Genomic DNA, 20895 nt, shown 5'->3' with positions numbered 1-20895 from the left:
CTAATAATCTCAATAGTTTATTCTTTAGGAGGAATATTGGATCTATTACTTTTCAACAGAACAATCTACGGTGAAAAGTTTGGGGTTTTTCTTGGAAAGAAATGAACAGAAGAGGGAGTCCTAGACCATAGGGAAGAGTTGCATCCTGCCAGAGGAGCAGAAAGCACAGGACGAGCCTCAGTGCCTCTGGGAGTGCACATTAATCAGGAAAGTAATAAAACCTACTTTGCAACAAATGAACAACAACAACAACAAAATAAAAACAAATTAAAAAAACCAAAACGGACATGAAAAATCATATATGCACTAATACAATAGTAGTGGGGACCTCAATACCCCACTATCACAAATAGATAGATCAACTAGACAAAAAAAAGGAATGAAATACTAGAACTCAATCAAACTCTTGAACAAATGATCTTAACAGATGTTTACAGAGTGTTCCACCCCACAAAATCAGAATACACATTCTTTTCAGCTGCACATGGGTTGTTCTCGAAAATAGACCACATACTAGCTCATAAAACATGTTTAAGTAAGTGCAAAAGAACTGAAGTTATCCCCTGTACATTATCAGACCATAGTATGATGAAATTGGAGATCAATAGCATAAGAAACTGCAAAAGTTTCATAAACACATGGAAATTGACCAACACACTTCTGAATAACCAATGGGTCACAGAGGAAATTAAAGAAGAAATCAGATAGTTCCTTTAATTAAATGACAATGACAATACAACATATTGGAATCTACGTGACACAATGAAAGCAGTTCTATGAGGGAAATTCATAGCAGTGAATACTCATATTAGGAAAACAGAGCGAGCCCAATTAAATAACCTGTTGCAGAACCTCAAGCTTCTAGAAAAAGAAGAGCAGGGCAAACCCAAAGCTCATACAAGGGAGAAAATTATAAAGATCAGAGCAGAAATCAATGCAATGGAGACTAAGAGAATGATACAAAAAAAAAAATGAATCCAAGAGTTGCTTCTTCGAAAGAATCAACAAAATTGACAAACCCTTAGCCAACCTTATCAGAAAAAGGAAAGCAAAGGCCCAAATCCATGCAATTAGGAATGAAAAGGGTGAAATTACAACAGACCCAGCAGAAATCCAGAAGATCATCAATACCTACTTCAAGAACTTATATGCCAATAAGATGGAAAACACAGAAGAAATAGACAGATTCCTAGATACATATGAATTATCAAAGTTGAACAGAGAAGACCTCAAAATTCTAAACAACCCAATATCAATCAATGAAATTGACAATGTAATTAAAAACTTACTAACTAAGAAAAGCCTGGGTCCTGATGGCTTCACTGCTCAATTCTACAAGATATTTAGAGAAGAACTCCTGCCACTACTGTTTAAACTCTTCAATGAAATTGAAAGGGAAGCAATACTCCCGAATTCATTCCTGGAAGCGAGCATCACCTTGATCCCCAAAGCAGAGAAAGACCCAACCAAAAAAGAGAACTATATTCCAATCTCCCTAATGAACATAGTTGCAAAAATCTTTAATAAGATACTGGCAAATAGAATGCAGAAAATCATCAAGAAGATCATACACCCTGATCAAGTGGGATTCATCCCAGGGATGCAGGGATGGTTCAATATATGAAAATCAATCAATGTAATATGCTATATCAATAGAGCCAAGGACAAAAATCATATGATCACCTCAATAGATGCAGAAAAAGCATTTGACAAAATCCAACATGCATTTATGATAAAAACCCTAGAAAAAATTGGAATAGATGGTCTCTACCTCAATCTGATAAAAGCCATCTATGAAAAACCAACAGCCTATCATACTAAATGGTCAAAAACTGAAATCCTTCACACTAAAATCAGGAAGAAAATAAGGATGTCCACTATCACCACTCATGCTCAATATCAATTTGGAAACATTAGCCACGGCAATTATACAAGAGAAAGAAATAAAAGGAATAAAGATAAGAAATGAAGAAGTTAAACTGTCATTATTTGCAGATGACATGATACTCTATATAGAAGACACCAAGAACTCCATCCAAAGTCTTCTATACTTAATAATCAAATTCAGTAGCGTAGCTTGATACAAAGTCAACACACAAAAATCAATAGCTTTCCTCTACATGAACAACAGACTCACTGAGACAGAAATAGGGCAAACAATTCCTTTCACAACAGCATCCAAAAAACTGAAACACCTAGGAATCAACCTAACAAAAGAAATCAAAGACCTCTTCTCTGAAAACTGTAGCACTCTGAAAAGAGAGATTGAAGATAATATAAGAAAATGGAAAGACATCCCCTGCTCCTGGGTAGGAAGGATTAATATAGTGAAAATGGCCATACTTCCAAAACTGCTATATAGAGTCAATGCAATCCCAATTGAAATCCCAGCAGCATTCTTCATGGACCTTGAGAAAACAACCCAAAAATTCATTTGGAAGAAGAAGAGACCCAGAATAGCAAAAACAATTCTAGGTAATAGAGACATGGTAGGGGGTATCACAACCCCCAACCTGAAAGTATACTACAAAGCTACTGTGATTAAAACAGGATGGTACTGGCAAAGAAACAGACCTGAGGACCAGTGGAACAGATTAAAAGATGAAGAAACACCTCCAGACACACTCAGCCATCTCATCTTTGACAAAGGAGCCAAACACTCTCACTGGAGGAAAGATAGCCTCTTTAGTAAATGGTGCTGGAGAAATTGGGTTTCAACTTGCCAAAGATTAAAACTAGACCTATATCTCTCACCATTCACTAAACTAAAATCAAAATGATTTAAAGATCTAAATATTAAAATAGAGATGTTTAACTGCCTAGAAGAGAGGTTAGGTAGAACTCTTGAAGACATTGGTGTAGGAAAAGATTTTATGAACAAAATCTCAGTTGCCCATGAACTAGCACAAACAATCACTATATGGGATCTCTTCTTATTAAAAAATCTTCTGCACAGCAAGAGAAACCATCAGCAGTGTGAAGAGACAACCCATAATGTGAGAAAATTTTTTCACCTGCTGTTCCTCAGACAAAGGTCTATTATCTCAAATCTATAAAGAACTTTAAAAAAATCAGACCTCCAAATTTAAAGACCCAAACCAAAAATGGGCATCTGAAATGAACAGACATTTCTCAGATGAAGAAGTAGGAATAGCAAATAAACACATGAAAAAATGTTCAACATCACTGGTCATTTGAGAGATGCAAATTAAAACAACACTGAGATTCCACCTCACTCCAAAAAGAACGGCTGCTATCATGAAATCAACCAACAAGAAATGCTTGTGAAGCTTTGGAGAAAGAGGAACCCTGCTCCACTATTGGTAGGAGTGTACACTGGTGCAACTACTGTGGAAATCAGTATGGAGATACCTCAAAGAACTAGGACTGGAAGTCCCCTTTGACCCAGCTATTCCTCTTTCATTCCAAAGAATTAAAAGAATCATACCACAGTGATATATATGTTCATAGCAGCACAATTTGTAATAGCTAAAACTTGGAAGCAACCCAATTGCCCATCAACTGGAGACTGGATAAAGAAAATGTGGGGTTTTTTAATAAAATGGAGTACTACTCAGCCATAAAAAATGAGAAATTAGAGACATTTACAGCTAAATGGATGCACATTGAGGCAATACTTTTAAGTGAAATAAACAGGACACAGGTGTAAATACTGAATAGTTTCTCTAGTGTGAGGAACTGAAAGTGTAAATAAGGACTAAAAGGTATAATAGATAATGTGAAATAGGAAGAAAAGTGGCAAAGGGGAAGGGGAAGTGGGAAGGGTAGGGGAAAGGAAAGCAGGGAATGGAATTAATATGAAAAAATGAAAAATGGAAACAAAGTGTTTGTAAATAGGGAGGGATGGAGGGGTTGAAGGGAGGGCAGGGGAAGGGGCAAAATTAGGAACCAAGAGAGATTATGTAAAGGTGCAAATTTCCAATGATGAATGTCATTATATTGTACACCTAAAATGTACCAATAAAATAAAATTTTAAAAATACACTGGAAAGACATTGAAGTCACTGCTTGTCTATTTCATGGCATGATAGTGGCAGAAATCCCCTCTTTATGAAATCCAAATACTGGCTTCGGCTCCTCCTATGTGATTAGTGACAAAATCATTTAACTTGTTTAGAAAAATAGAATTGTCCCTGGAATATTACTGATGTCCCTTCTAGCTCTAACATTCTGAGCCTTCCCTACAAATAATCCTGACCATTGAGGAGTGTTAAACTGGTAATATTGTTTGCTTTTGTTCACAGATATCATCTAGCTTCTTATGCAATTACACATGCCAAATAACAGAAGGATTCTTTCAGAGAAAGATGTTATCTTAGTAATGGTCCTACTTATTTTTCAGAAGTTAGATGGTCGGAAGAACAAGAATCATAGCAATTACATAGAATATTATTTGGTCCTGGACAATGGTGAGGTAATTATATCAGATAACTATGTTCTTTAAAATCCTTCTCTACATAAATTTATTTATGATGTGAGATAGTAAATGTCGATGTCAATTTTTAAAAATCATGAATATGACCTAGAGTTACAAGTTATTTTGAACTTATAAAGTTTGATGTTTATAATTAAGTTGATAAAATTGTTTCTGTTCAGAAATAGATTATATGATATGCATAAATTTAATTTTTAACCCTGTAATGCTCTTTCCTTGTTGTAAGTGCTCCAAACTTAATTTTCAATGAAGTTCTCTTATCAGATTTTCTTCCATAAAGTAGGTTAACACTTGTAAGTTAGAACTGATGCTCATTAGAGAGTAGTAAATATAAAAGTCCAGTGAATGGGATCTTTGGAAAAAGGTAGATCTTTGGTGATAGTCACTGCTTATCTTGTTTTATAACAAGGCACTTTCATATATTGTGTTTTCTGAAAAGGAAGTCCCTCTATTTCATATTAAAAACAGAAAACCTGACCCATAAAAATATGGATAAATAAATTAGTTCAGGCCCTAAAACATCAGTCTCTCTTAATGTGTAGAATTCATTCACTATTCATTTATATATATATTTTTTAATTTTAATGAGTAAGCTATTCTTTGTACTGATTCTGTACAGGTTAGGAAACCATGAAATTCAGCTGAAAATATATTTGGAATAATTTCTAAGAGTTTTATACTGATCATATACTTCAAGAGAGAAAACAAAATCTATATTCACAAAGTGACTTAACTTGCCTGAGAAATGAGTCAATTTGGCTCTAACTTTTAATAATTGATCCTTAATTATAATCATTGATAAGTAATATGTCAATTTGCTTTTCTGACTTTATAATTATATTAATTTGTATTAATGCCTATTTCTGTCTTATATTTTAGTTTAAAAGGTACAATGAAGATCTAGATGAAATAAGAAAGAGGGTGTTTGAGATGGCCAATTATGTCAACATGGTACAATATATTTAATTAAATGGAATTTTATTGGGTTTTTCTGTGCATATTTGTGATTCTGGGAAGGAAATCAAAGCCCCTGAGACCCATGTTACTGACCCGCTCTGCCAGGGGTGACCACAACTTCTGCTACTTTATTGAATGTTACTATCACATGATGGAGATGTTCATCAAATGCTTCACTATTTTTAGTTTTGTTGGATGCTTTTGGCTTTCCTGAAATCTCAGAAAATGCTAAAAACCAAATCTCAATAAAAAGCTGATCCGGGGAAGAAAACAAACACCCAAATATGCTCATCTCTGACAAAGTAGCATTTATAACATGCACCACCTTGTTTAAGCCTCAAAAAAGCCCTGACTATTACAAAAGCTTAACATATACCCAAGGAATTTTAGCTATACTACTTAAACAGTAACTTGCCTGAAATCACAAAGTTAGAAAACAATGGACATAAGGTTTGAATATACAGCTGCCAGATTTCAAAGCCTGTTTCAATTATACAGTTGTTAATTATGTTCTTTAGACATGATAGTCTAATTTCTATTAAAAGTGATTATATACACTAATTAAATATTGTTCATTTGTTAGTTATTGAGCATATAGTTCAAAGTAAACAACTCTCTTAGTAACATCTTCATATCCTCAGATGATAGAAAATGAATGTTTGACAGAAGGTAGAGGGAGGGCAGAATCCAGCTGGGTTTGAGGAAAGGCAAGAAAGCCACGGTGGCTGGAATGGAGTAGGCTAGGGCAAGGATGAGAAGCGAGGAGAGGTGACAAGCATCGTAGTTCTTAGTGAAGCTTTGTCTTACCCTGGATCAAGAAGACATTGAAGAGCCTGAGCTATTATGCTCTTAAAAGATTATATTGTTCTTTATGCTAAAAATAAACTTCAGAGAATCAAAGGCAGAAAGAGAAGGCCAGCAGGACAGTTGTGCCCCAATTCAAGGCTAGAGAGAATGATGTCTTGGGAAAAGCAGTGATGGGGATTTGATGAGAAAAGCTGGGTTATGGACAGAGTCAACAGGGTTTACAGGATGGGTGGGAGAGAGGAGGAGGTGGAAGAAGAGGGAAATGATATCAAGGATTTCAACCTCAGCAAATTTAAGAAAGGCAAAGTATCGCGGGGAGTGGCAGGAAGACTGAGATTCTTTTTGCAAACATGGCATGTGAGATATCTGTTATACCTCTAAGTGGAAATGCTGACAGTTTGGGTATACAAGATAGACATCCACAGGAAGGTCTGAGAGGAGTGATAAATTTACATCTTTAGTGCACAGAGATAGCATAAGACGTGAGTTACCAAAATGTAGCCTGTGAGTCAACTGTGGTCTACCAGTTTTTAGTAACATTACATTTTATTGAAACAGAGTCACATTATTTTAAAAGAATACTTTGTGTATAGATACTTCTGTGCTACAATGTGAAGTAGTTGAAATGGACCATCTGACCAACAGAGCCTACATAGTGTCTATTGGAAGCTTTGTGGAAAAATATAAGCAACAGTTTATAAGGTCACTAAAACAAAGAATCAAAAGTAGGTAAAAGGCCTGAGTGTCTGGAGTGTGTCTTTGAATAGAGATCTTAACAAAGGAGAAACTGCTAAAGAGACTAAGAAGGAGACAAGCAGGTAGAGGAATGCAAGGGGAGAATGTTGTAACAAAAATCAGACAGGGAGAAGAAATGGTCAGTGATGTTGGATTTGACAGAATAAAGGCTATTTGCCTTCCAGACAAACCCAGTTTCTGTTGGGTGCGAGAGTTAAGTATGATCACAGTGAGATTAGTAGAGTTAAGAGACAGGAAATTCAGAAAACCTTTTCCAGAAAGCTCTGTTATAAAAAAAAAGAGTGGAAAAGTGAAGCACAAGTTTGACAGAAGAGTGGCCTTAAGAGAATATCTCCTCCCCACAAGACTTTCTCTGGAGATTTTTAATTTATGAGTACATGTTTACAATATGTAACTACTACTTCCACTGTAGGTAGTTGGTACATGTACATGACACATCTTAATTCATTTTTATGTCTCCATCTCCTCCTCCTTCCCTTTCCCTTTCTCTTCTGGTCCCCTTCCCATTTGCAAAAGATCTGTCTTCCTGTTTTCTTTAATCTATCTTTTATTTTCCTCTTTATTTATACTTTGGATTTCTGACATGAAATAAACCATTGAAGCTTCTGTTTGATTTATTCCTCTTAACATTACGTTTTCAAAGTGTATCAGTTTTCCTAAAAATGACTTGTTCATCCTTTAGAGCAGTGTATTATTCTTTTATGTGTAAATACCACATTTTTCATTCATTCTTCTATTGATAGACATATAGGCTGCTTCCAAGCTTTAGCTATTATGAATTGTGCACCTGTAAACATGGGCATGTATGCCATCACTGTAATATAATATCTTTAACTCCTTTGTGAACATTACTAGTAGGGGAATAATTAGATGAAATGGGATTTCTAGTTTTAGTTTTTTTTGAGGAAACTACATATTGATTTTCATAATGGTTGTACAAGTTTACATTTTCACCAACAATGTAGGAGGGTTCCCTCTTTATCAGAGACTCACCAACATTTATTATTATTTGATTTCTTGTTGATTTCCATTCTTTCTGAAGTAAGATGGCATCTCGCTTTAGTTTGCTTTAGTTTGCATTTCTCTAATGACCAGCAATGTTGAACAATTTTTCATTTATTTATGGGCCTTTTGTATTTTGTATTCTGAAAAGTGTCTATTCATTTCAATTGCCCATGTTTTGATTAGGTCTTTTATTTTGGGGAATCTAAAATTTTGAGTTCTCTATATATTCTAGATATTATTCTTCTATTGGAGGTGCAGCTAGAAAAAAATTTTCCATTGCATAGTTTGTCTCTTCAATCTATTGATTATTTCTTTTGTTGTGCAGAAGCATTTAGTTTGATATAATCTCACTATTGACTCTTGATGTTATTTCTTGTGAAACTGGTGTTCTATTCAGAAGTTCCTTGCCTACACCTATGACTTCATGCATTTTACTGATTTTATCTTCTAGCAGGACCAGTGTTTCTATTTTAATATTTGGTTCTTTGATCGATTTTTATTTTGGTTTACTATGTTGTGAGAAATAATGTTTCTAGCTTCAGCTTTAGCATGTGGATAACCAGTTTTCCCAGGACCATTTGTTAGAAGCCATCTTTCTTCCAGCATGTGTTTAGGGCCCCTTTGTCAAAGATCAGGTGACTGAATGTGGTTGTGGTTCTTTCTGCATCCTCTATTCTGTTCTATTGGATCACTTCTCTGCTTTTGTACCAGTACCATGCTGTTTTGTACCAGTACCATACATATACTAAGTTATATCATCATAATATAACTTCAAATCAGCATTGTGATGCCTCTTGCTTTGCTCTTGTTCCCCAGGATTGTTTTTGCTATTGAGTCACTTCTGGTTCCATACAAATTTTAGAATTATTTTTTCTTGTTCTTGAGGAATGCTCTTGGTATTTTGGTTTGGGATTGCATTGAATCTGTATATCAGCTTGGGAAGTTTGACCACTATGACAATATCATTTCTGTCTATCAAGGAACAGGGGATATCTTTCCATTTTCTGATATCCTCACCAATCTTTTTAGAGTTCTACAGTTTTCACCTCCTTGGTTAGGTTAATTTCTAAGCATTTAATTTTTCTTGATGCTCTTGAGAATAGAATTATTTTCTTAATTTCTTTCTTGTGAGTTCATTATTGAGATATAGGAATGCTTTTTTTTTTTTGGTTGATTTTGTGTCTTACTACATTACTGAATTTGATTATTCTGGAAGTCTTTCAGTAGAATTTCCTTGGTCTTCTATGTAAAGGATCATGTCATCTGCAAATAATAATAATTTGATTTCTTCCTTTCCTACACATATACCTTTTGCTTTTTTCTCTTGCCTAAAACTCTAGCTAGTATTTCAAGTACTATACTTGACATCCTTGTCTTGTTCCTAATTTTAGAGTGAAAACTTTCAGTTTCTTCCCATGTAATTTAATGTTGGTTGTTGATTTGTCATGAATCAGATTGTCAGTTTAAGGTAAGGTCCTTTTATATGTATTTTCTTCAAGAATTATTTTTAATCATGAGTGGGTATTGGATTCTGTCATAAGCTTTTTTTCTGCATCGAATGATATGATTATGTGACTTTTTTCTTGTTTCTGTTTAGGTAGTGTATTACATTTATTGATTCATGTTTGTTGAACCATCCTTGCCTCCCTGGGATGAAACCTACTTGGTCATGATGTATGACGCTTTTGATGCTTTGTTGCATTCGATTTGCCAACATGTTATTGGGGATTTTTGTGTTTATGTTCATCAAGGTGACTGGCTTGAAATTTTCTTTTTTAGTTGGGTCTTTGGTTGGTCTTGGAATCAGAGTGATTCTGGCTTCCAGGAATTGCTTTGGCAGCACTTCTTCCCATTCAGTTTCACAGAGAACTTGAGGAGTACTGGTATTATAACCTCCCTGAAGATCTTGTAGAGTTTAACAGTGTATCTATCAGGTTCTGGGATTTTCTTAGTTCATAGGGTATTTATTCCTCCCTTAGTTTCATTGTTTGTCATTGCAATGCTTAGAATTTTTATGTCTTTTTGGTTTAGTTTTAATAATTCATGAGTCTAGAAATCTGTCCATTTCTCCTAGACTCTTTAGTTTGTTGGAGTACAACTTTTCATAGTAGTTAGTAATGATCTTCCATATTTCAGTGGTGTCCACTGTGCTTTTGCCTTTGTCACTTCCAATCGCACTGATCTGAGTCTTTTCTTCTTTTGCTAAGTTTGACAAAGGATTTATCTTTTTTGTTCATTCAAAGAACTGATTCTTTGATTCTTTGTGTTGTTTTCTTTGGTTTCAATTTCATTAACTTCCACTCTGATCTTGGTTTGAGTTTGGACCATTGTTTTTCCAGTATCTTAAGGTTCATCACTAGGTTATTTACTTGAACTTGCTCTGTTTTTCTAATATGACTGCAGCGATCTTCCCTCTTTGGCTTCCACTGTGTCCTATAGGTTCTGCTGTGATGTACTGGCATTGACTTTTGATTCCAGGAATTGTTTAATTTTTTCCTTGATTTCTTCTGTGACCATTCATTGACTGTTCAGGAGTGGGTTATTAAGTTTCCAGGTAGTCAAAAATTTTTCTGTGGTTTCTTTTTTTTTTTGGCTTCTTTTTTCAAAGGCACAGTCCCATTTCTGAGGAGATATAATCAGCTCCCAAAAGCCCAGGTCCTAAAATCATTACTTTAGAGTTTGAGATTTCAAATGTGAATTTGAGCAGTGACCAAACATTCAGACCATGGCAACTGCTTAGCCTATATTGTACTCATATTCATGGATGTAGATCATTTTCATGTACCTTTACTTCTCTAATGCTTAAATCAGCACTGAGACAGATTTGCTGATTTTTTATTAGTACATGTTTGTGATACACAGAAAGCACATTTATCTTAAGATATTTATACACATGCATATCATCTTGATCACTTGTACCCACATCCACTGCCCTCTTTCCCCTCTCCGTGCTCAGATCCCCTTTCCATCCCTGCAGAGTTTACTTTCCTGTCTCTTAATATGTCTATTTCATTTTGCTCTTTAAATTATTTGCATTTTGGATCTCTCATAAGAAAAGCCATGTGATGTTTAAATATTAAATTAAACATTTAAATTAAATTAATAAATATTAATTATCATGACAGTAAGAATATTGATGAATGTATGAATAAATACTTAAAGTAAGGCCACAATGATGAGCTGTTGACACAAAATTATAATATTTCTTGAGGCCAAGAAGCAGGAAAAATTTATCTCCATATGGTCTTTGCTGCACACAAAGGAGTTTACAGACCCAAAACAGCTAAGGGAATCTATCTTTCCCTGTGAATGGGGATTTTAGTGTTTGTCAAAAGATGATAACTTCTGCATCACAAACATGTTTGTTATGAATGTTTAAAAATAATGTGTATTGGAATATTAAAAGGTAACATCACGATTTAAGTTATTGCTCTGCTGTGTGTGTATTCTCTTTGGACAGCTTTACAAAAAGTTCAATGCTCATGTGGCCTTAGTTGGGATGGAAATCTGGACTGATGATGATAAGATAAAGATAACCCCAAATATAAGCTCTACCCTGGAAAACTTTTCTAGATGGAGGGGGAGTAATCTCCTCAGAAGAAAGCATCATGATATTGCTCAGTTAATCACGTATGTATGAATTTTCCTCTTTGCACTCTATATGGTATTTGGCCTAGAAGATTTTCGAAGCCTTAGCAAAGCAAGTTGTATCTCAGGACACAGATAAGAGGAGTGGGTTTATGCATAAGTAATTAAAGTTTTGACAGGCATTCCCAATATTCATCTATTGAATATACTCTTACTTTTGATCCAAGAACTTTTTATTTTATTAAGTGATACTGATAATTTGACAGTAATTCATAAAAGAAACAGGATAAAAACACTAATTAAAATATGATAAAGGAAATACTTTTCCTTCAATTTATAAATTGAAACTCTTGTAATTTACCAGGAAAATTAAAAAAAGTTACCCATCGGTAAGAATAGTAGTTTCCAAATGCCCTGTATCCACTAAGAAGAGAAACTAAAATGCATAGCTACAAAATGAGGAAATATGTTGCTTTTATAGATGTACTACTAGTGAGAATGGAACCCACACAAATGTAGAAGTCAACATAACTTTACAATATAAATTTTAAAGAAAGTCCATATGTTGTAATTCTTTAAATTATGTGGCAATACAAATACAAAACAACAACTATATAGAGAGAAATTACGTAGAAAGAAGCATTTATTTGGACCAAAAACTTTTTATCTTGACGAGACATACCTTTCACAATGGCAAATATAACAATCATGTATCACATACAAAATATTAAATTTGACAACATCCAAGTGCTTGGATTTCCAGTAATAGGAAAGACACAATAGAAAAAAATGTCTCATAGAATTTCAAAATCTAAAGGCAAACTTTAAATAGTTTGCAATACGAATGTCTCTGCTAACCATGTAGAGTTCTGCATGAATCGTCTCTAAAGAATATAGTCTACAATCCTGAATTTTACATCAATTCCTTTCCGTCTTGTAGCAAAACAGACTTTTCTGGAGCAACGGTGGGCCTTGCTTTCCTGTCTTCGATGTGCACACCTTACCATTCTGTTGGCGTTATTCAGGTGTGTTTGAAGATGAACTGTTGTTTCTGTAATTCACAGTTGCCAGATCCCCCCATCCCTCCAATTTATGGAGATTATTATCGTTTTCCTTCCTTTATCTATTGACATTGTAAATAACACTGATTGAATTGTATATGTTGAACTCATCTTGCATTCCAGGATAAGCCCACTTTAGTTATATTGTGTTATATTTGATTCAAAATGTTAATGCATCTCCACTATCTTTGCATGTATACTCATTAGGGATATTAGTCTATAGTTGCCTTGTAATGTGTTTTAGTTGTTTTATTTTTTTCCTTTATGATCACAGTAAAGTTGGTCTCATAAAATGAATTGCAATATGTTCTCAACTCTTTTATTTTCTGGAATATTTGAGTAAAGTGGTCATTTTTCCTTCCAAAATGTTTGATAAAATTTGCCAGCAAACACAAGTGGGACTGGAATGTACTTTGTGAACTGTTTTGACTACAAATTTGATTTCTTTAATGGACTATTAAGACTCTTCAGATTGCTATTTTAAGCAAACTATGGCAGGGTTGTCTTTAAAGAAAGCTATCCGTCTATTTAAGTAGACACAAATTTATTGATAACATTCTTTATTATCCTTAGAATATGTAATTTGTAAGTAATGCCTTGTCTCTCATTTATATCAACTTTGTGTGTCTTTTTTGTCATAATCAGTCTTGGTAAAAGTTTACCTATTTTATTGATCTTCACATAGAAACAACTTTTTGTTTCATTGATTTTATCTATGGTTTTCCTTCTCTTAATTTTATCGATTTCTGCTTTTCTATTGATTACTCCCTTTTTTCTCTCTACACTACCTATTTTTCTTCATGGTGCAAGAAATTTTGCATTTGCATACCTTTATTTCCATCCAAGATATTTGGATATGTGTGCTATATTTTTCGTTAAGCTCAAAATATTTTCTGATTTTTCTTTTGGGCCTTTTACGAATCATATATCATTTACAAATGTGCTATAATAATTTCTATCATTAATTTTTATAGGTTGAAAGATATTTTGTATAACTTTAATATGTTTAGTTTTTTAGATTTGTGCTTGATCAGTGATTCATGTAGATCTGAAAAGACTGTGTCTTCTGCTATTTGTTGAATAAAGTGCTTCATAATTACTAATTCTTTAAAGTTAATTTATATTGTTGTTCAGCTCTTTTAAATTCTAATGAACAATGTGAGTACTGAAGTACCTAGGTGTGATTATAGGTTTTCCAGTTCTTCTTTCAATTCTGTAAGTTTTTGCCTCATGAATTTTGAAGCTCTGTTCTTAGGTATATATAGTTGTTAGCTATTCTTGATGAAATAACCCTTTTACCATCATTCTGCCATCATGATATATCTGAACTGTTATTTGTTCCAGAGTCTACTTCATCTGTTATTAATGTAGTTACTGCAACATTTTTAGCTAATATTTGCATGATAAATTCTTTTCCTTATTTCTATTTTTAACCTTTGTACATCTTATTATTTAGAGAAAGTTTCTGGTTAATGGTGGATAATTGAGTATTTCTTTTTAATTTTATATGGAAAATGTCTTCTATTTAGTACCTTGAAATTATTTAATTATTTATGTAATATAATAATTGATATTCTTGCACTAAAATCATCATTTTGTTAGCCATCTTCTATTCCCACTGATCTTTAGTTTGTGGCTAAGATCAAAAAAGGAACAGTTCTCCACTCTTGGCAGGAGTATAGATTGGTGCAACCACTATGGAAATCAGTGTGGATACTCCTGGAAAAATTAGAATTAGAGGTCCCATTTGACCTAGCTATTCACCTTCTGGGTATGTTCCCAAAAGAATTAAAAGCATCAAGCTATAGCTATTACAAACTGTGCCACTATAAACATGGGTGTGCATATATCACTGTCCTATGAAGATTGGATAAAGAAGATGTGGGGTTTTTTTAAATATAAAATAGACTACTACTCAGCCATAAAGAATGAGAAAGTAGAGACATTTATAGCTAAATGGATGCACATTGAGGCTATACTCTTAAGTGAAATAAATAGGACATGTGTTTAAATACTGAACAGTTTCTCTGGTGTGAGAAACTAAAAGTGTAAATAAGGATCAAAATGTATAACTGATAATGTGAAATAGGAAGAAAAGGTCTAAAGGGGTAGGGGAAGTGTGAGGAGTAGGGGAAAGGAAAGAAGGGAAAGGAAAAAATATGAGAAAAAGAAAAAATGGAAACAAAATCCTTGTAAATAGGGAAGGTTGGAGGGGTTGAAGGGAGGTCAGGAAAATGGGGAAAAAATAAGAACCAAGATACATTGTGTAAAGGTACAAGATCCCAATGACGAATGTAACTGTATTTTATGCCTAAAATGTACCAATAAACTTAATTTTAAAAAAATTTAGTTTAGCACACACACAAAAAGAATTAAAAGCATCATACCATAGCAATATGTGCACGCATGTTTATAGCAGCAGTTTGTAATAGCTAAATCTTGGAAACAAACCCAAATACCCATCTACCGATGAAACAACCCAAAAACCCATTCCACTGATCAATGGAATACCACTCAGCCATAAAGAATAACAAACTTGAGACATTTATAGCTAAATGGATGCACCATGAGACTATACTCCTAAGTGAGATAAATTGGATACATGTGTAAATATCACGTTGTCTCTCTGGTGTGAGAAACCGAAAGGGTAAATAAGGACCAAAATATATAATAGAGAATATGAAATAGGAAGAAATTGTTCAAAAGGAAAGGGAAACTGTGAAGCAAGAGAAAATAAAAAAAATGAGAAAAGAAGGAAAAATGGAAACAGAGCTTTTGTAAATAAGGATGAGGGTGGAAGAGAGGCGAGGGGATGGGGAGCAAAAGAGGAATCAAGATACACTAAGTACAGGTACAAATTCCCTTTGATGAATGTGATTGTTATGTGTTTTTAAATTGTCCCAATAAAATTAATTTTAAAACATTTCCTGCAAGGGCTGGGATGTAGCCCAGCGGCATAGTGCCTGTGAGGCCCTGAGTTTGATTCCTGGTACCCTCAAAATGTTTCCTCTAATACAGTGAATTCTGTCAGTCTCATTTTTCTGCGATATACTTGTCTAGCTTTCATTTAAAATATATATTTCACAAATGCTCTCTATTCCTGAAACACCAGTTTACAGTGGATGCAAAGGAAGTTACAATTGTTTAATTTTCTCTTCCGTTAGTAGAGGAAAATTGCTCTTTCCAGCTTTCTGACTCCTTAGTAGAAATGGAATCAATTATTTTTAGTAAATATATTATGAGTTTGGATTTGTGATAGACTTCATGGGATAAACAGAAGTAAAATATACATCCTTTAATTTGGAAGAGGTTGCTATAAAATTGGAAGAGAAAATGGGCTGTTATATATTGAGATAGGTATTCAACACCAAAGGGATGTGTGTGTGTGTGTGTGTGTGTCTGTGTGTGAGAGAGAGAGAGAGAGAGAGAGAGGGAGAGAACTAACACTGAATTTGATCATTCTATACTACTCACTAACAGAGAGTATGCAATTATGAGAACTCATCTTCTGAGTGCCACTTCCATGTGCTAACCAGAGACTCTCCACATTCTTATTCTTAGGACCACAGCAGCAATCATCTTCGAGTGGCAGGGACAATGGCCCACGAGATGGGTCACAATCTTGGGATGATTCATGACTCCTCCTATTGCCAGTGCCCCGCCACAGTCTGTGTGATGAATAAAACAGTAAGGTAAGACTCTCTGGGTAAATGCTGCATATACATTTCTTTTGATATATTCTGGGCTCACTTTTTAAAATATGCTCAAGTTTTAAAATTCAATAATTTAACAACTGAATTATTCATTGGCATATCTATATGACACTACCTTACCCTTGATCGACATATAATGTTTTGTATTAACTAAAACACAGCTTAAACACAGTGCCTCTTTGTTTTTTAAGCCACTTATCAGTTTATCTTCATCTACACAAGATGCTGCATCAAAAACATTAGCATGTATCAAATTTTCCATGAATTCAGAGGGGTGGTGGTAGGGAACGGGTTCCTGATGAAAAATCTAAATTCAAAAAGGAACTTCTCACAGGAAGGTGAAGGTAGTCTCTGAAGAGAGGTGACACATTCCTGTCTTGCTCTAGACAGTATTTCTAGGAAATCATATTTTATTATTATTATTATTATTTATTATTATTTTTTGGTACTGGGCATCGAACTTGGGACCTTGTGCTTGTGGGGCAGGCGACAGAACCACTGAGCTAAATCCCCAGCCCAGAAATCATATTTTTTAAAGATCTCACAGTTTCCTTTATATATTCATTTCCTCTTTTCTATTTGTGTCACCCAGCCCTGTCAAGCCAAGCTTGACTTTCCCACACCCCTTCACAAAACAGAATACAGGTGCATGGCGTTCTTACACCTTATATTATCTCTCTCAGGTAGTGTCAAAATTTAAACCTCATTTTTATTGGTGGGATAAAGACATTGTCAGTTGAAACTGCTGTAAGAGAAAGTAAATTCTAAGATACATGAATAAATAATTTTGCTACCTTAAGGACTTTACAGCCCAAAGTGATATAAGGCCGAATGTTACCTGCATGAGGCAGAAGCATTTTTGTTTCAGTAAAACTGTTTCAGATATTAAACATTTTGAGATATGTCCATATCTTCTTGTTGAGCTGGACGTGTTTTTTATGAACCCAAGTCAGATTAATTCAGGCATACAAATGAGCTCATGATTTAGCAATTGATCAGTGCAACAGGCATTTTTTTTTTTAGAACAAGCTGTAGGTATAACTAACTACTCACTGTCAGATATTGGCCTCTACATACCAAGAATGATGGTCTTCCATTTTCTTTTTCTTTGTTTTCATAGCTTCAGTATACCCACAGACTTCAGTTCCTGTAGCCATGTCAACTATGACAGGTTCCTTGAAGATAAATTATCAAATTGCCTCTTTAACATCCCACTACCCAGAGATATCATATCCACCCCATCCTGTGGGAACCAGTTGGTAGAAGTGGGTGAGGACTGTGACTGTGGGACCCCTGAGGTAGGACCAAAGCCTTTAAAAAATGATTTAGTTTGTTTTCCAGTTGTTAAGAAGATAAAGTATAAAAATATATGGCCCACTATAAAGCTATGTATTTCTTATAATTTTGGATAAGCTCATTGGTAGGTATTTGTCAAGCCAGTCTTTCTGATATGGAAAGTGTATGCATTGCTTAATAATTTTTCTTAATTTATCTCTCAGGATCTCTTCTTATGCTTTTTAAAAACTACTCTTCCCTACTTTTGGATATGTGTCCGCATCCCACCATTCTAATTGGTGTACCTCAACGTCTTTATGTGACTGCTATGACTCTTTTAGTATCACTTTAGGCAAGCACTATGACAGTGCTGAGAGAGGAGGAAAAGCTGGTTAGCCCAGCAACATGGAGTGGCCAGTGGAGATCTGGCACATCTTGGACTGCTGCAGAATGCAGCAGCAGTTGCCCCAGGCTTGATTTACCCTGCTCACAGTGCTGCCATGATGCTGAAACAGGCCTTTGCTATACCTTATTAACACTTCACAGGAGTAATGCGTCAATCCTCAGGGCTAGCTTTGTGGTCACTTCATAACAGGATTATAAATTAATTCACCCTACAAGCAAGAGTAATATTTCTCAGTGTTTTCATTTCCACTGAATGCTAGACTTTTAATCATCAAGTGTTATCACTCTAAGGGTACCATTCTTGTGTAGAAACCTGGACAATGGCAAGGAAAATCATCCAGGGTAGGAGCTTTTCCAGCTCCTCACACACACAGGTTTCTGGTTTCTTGGAAATAAAGCAGGGAGACAAAGACAGAACAAAATGCTTTGAATAGAATTGAATTAAATGTCAGACTTGTATAAAGTAATATACTTTCAGCTTTTCAGTAGAAATTCTAGAGATTGATTTACTGCTGGATAGATAGGTATATAACAAAGGAGTTGAATCAATTACGTTTTGGAACTATTTAGATGCATTTAATTTAAGACTGCCCTTTTCTTTTATTTCCCTCATATTTTACCCAGAAGAATAGATCTTTCTTGAGTAATGATGTTGGAACTGGAGGAAAGATATTTAGGAAAGATATTTAGAAAAGTTATTTAAGTTTTAAAAAGATCTAAGTAGAATTCAGATAAATACAAATGACCAGTTGCTCCAGAGTCTGTTTTTATAATGTCAAGTTTTGTCTCATTTTTATTTTCCTTAAGATCATTTTTAGATTCTACCAAAGAAATATCTATGTGATTAAAGAGTGTTATGAATTGTGCTGAAATAGAACCAAAAAATAACCCATGATACACCTTTGCTTCTGGTATTTTTTAGGAATGTACCAACATTTGCTGTGATCCTAAAACATGTAAAATCAAAGCAGGTTTTCAATGTGCATCAGAAGAATGCTGTGAAAAATGCCAAGTAAGATTAATTCATTCTATCTTAATAGTTATAATCATTTTTATACTAATATCTCAGTGACTGTTAGATGACATAAGCAAAGTAGTTTTTTTAATAAAATAATGACACTTATCAAATAAAATATAATAATGACACTGGGTGGGTTCTTCACAAACAATACCTATTAATCTCTCAACAATACTGCAAGGTGGTTATAATCTCATTTTACTTTTATGGGGAAAGGAGACTCAGTAGAACATGTGCAAAATAATACGGCCACTATTTGTGAACAACTGGGATATTCTGGAGCATATTATACCAGGTGAAAATAAGCCAGGCACGGAAGGACAAACACTGAATGATCTCATGTATATCCACAGTCTAAAAATGTACACATAGACATAGAGATTAAAACAGTGCTAACCAGGCATGAAGAAATGTTAGTTAAAGAGAATAAAGTTGTAATTATACTCAATGCATTAAGTTAGAGATCTAATATACAGCATGATGACTATAGATAATGATACGATATACTATACCAAGAATTTGGTGTGTACAAATATTTTGGCTCACAGTTTCAGAGGTTTCAGTCCATGGTTAACTGGCTGCAAAGCAGAACCATCATGGTGGAAGGGCTTTACAGAGGAAAGCCAGTCAACTCATGACATGTGGGATGTAGAAAGCAGAGAGAGTGTCAGAGAGGAAGGCCCCAGGACCAGATTTGTTCCCCAAGGTCACTCCCCCATTACCCATCCAGACACACCCAGAAGTCCTATGAGACTCTGAAACTAATCAGGCTGACAATCAAAATTAACCATCATATTACGTGAAGAGATAAATATGTAACTTGCTTGGCTGTAGTAATCATTTCACCTTGTATACATATATCAAGATTTAGGGTTTTATATTTTAAACATACACAATTCAGTTTTTAAAAAACAAACAACATGATGCTGTTGAGTGGGCATGCCTGCTCACACAGCTAGGAAAAGACATGTTTCCTCAGATTTGCATGAATGGCAAAATTCATTTTACTAAAGTTTCTCTGAAAGAATAGGAGCAAGATTTGCAGTAACAGATTGCAGCAAAGTTAATATATCAAGCAAATATTTGGTTATTTTTCCTTCATAATGAAGCATTCCATAGGAAGAAGTGAGTTGAAAAGAAATATCTGAGCTTATAATCAAAGGAATTAAGGTTAGGAAACTTGATGCTTGGGAAAGTCTTGTGCCAGTTTGCTAATCTGACACTTGTAAAACTATCAACCTTAATACAGAAGATCCATTACACCAGTAAATCTCTGAAGTTGCAGATATTAATCTTGAAAATCTTGACAAGGATGCTATCAACAAAGGGAGAAATAACTTCCTTCTCTGGATCTGACAGGTGGCTTGATTTTCTTCTGAAATTTCCTACACTAAGTTTATGTTCATACTACGTTCACAATGTTGGTTGCTTAAAGACTTCAAGTGATGACCAACATCAACAGAAGTGATATAACCAAAGACAGCTTTAATGTATACAGTGCAGAAAGTTATACTCCCAACTACGATGTCCAGAAAGGTCAAATAGTAATTTATGTGTGTTAATGTGAAGTATTTCGACAAAGGGCGGGGGGTGGGGTGGGATGAAAACCTTCTGTTTTTGTCTTTCTGCAGTTGAAAAAGGCCGGAACAGTGTGCAGATCAGCAAAACATGAGTGCGACCTGCCAGAAATGTGTGATGGGAAATCTAGTCACTGCCCTGAGGACAGATTCAGAGTCAATGGCTTCCCTTGTCAGAATGGGGAGGGTTACTGCTTGATGGGGAGGTGCCCCACACTGGCAGAGCAGTGCACGGACATGTGGGGGCCAGGTAGGGGATGAACTCTTCTCTCTGTGA

At 34.8% G+C, this 20895-nt stretch overlaps 1 protein-coding gene across 2 annotated transcripts in view; it reads left to right on the top strand.

Annotated features, from left to right (window-relative positions):
• The window catches only part of Adam28 (ADAM metallopeptidase domain 28), a 61628-nt gene that overhangs the window by 20696 nt on the left and 20037 nt on the right, over nt 1–20895 (top strand). For both annotated transcript variants that reach the window (XM_087216806.1, XM_087216807.1), the window contains exons 7-14: nt 4364–4435; nt 5336–5407; nt 11442–11611; nt 12510–12594; nt 16192–16322; nt 17464–17641; nt 18946–19035; nt 20673–20868. In XM_087216806.1, the coding sequence (XP_087072932.1) occupies nt 4364–4435; nt 5336–5407; nt 11442–11611; nt 12510–12594; nt 16192–16322; nt 17464–17641; nt 18946–19035; nt 20673–20868 (994 nt within the window). The remainder of the gene's footprint in view (nt 1–4363; nt 4436–5335; nt 5408–11441; nt 11612–12509; nt 12595–16191; nt 16323–17463; nt 17642–18945; nt 19036–20672; nt 20869–20895) is intronic.

Source organism: Heterocephalus glaber, unplaced genomic scaffold, assembly GCF_053883595.1.
Source record: "Heterocephalus glaber isolate CG9 unplaced genomic scaffold, H.glaber_assembly_v1.0 deba00001460, whole genome shotgun sequence".
Classification (NCBI taxonomy): Eukaryota; Metazoa; Chordata; class Mammalia; order Rodentia; family Bathyergidae; genus Heterocephalus; species Heterocephalus glaber.
Note: the sequence above shows the minus strand (reverse complement) of the source record. Positions and strands in the feature narration are given on the sequence as shown.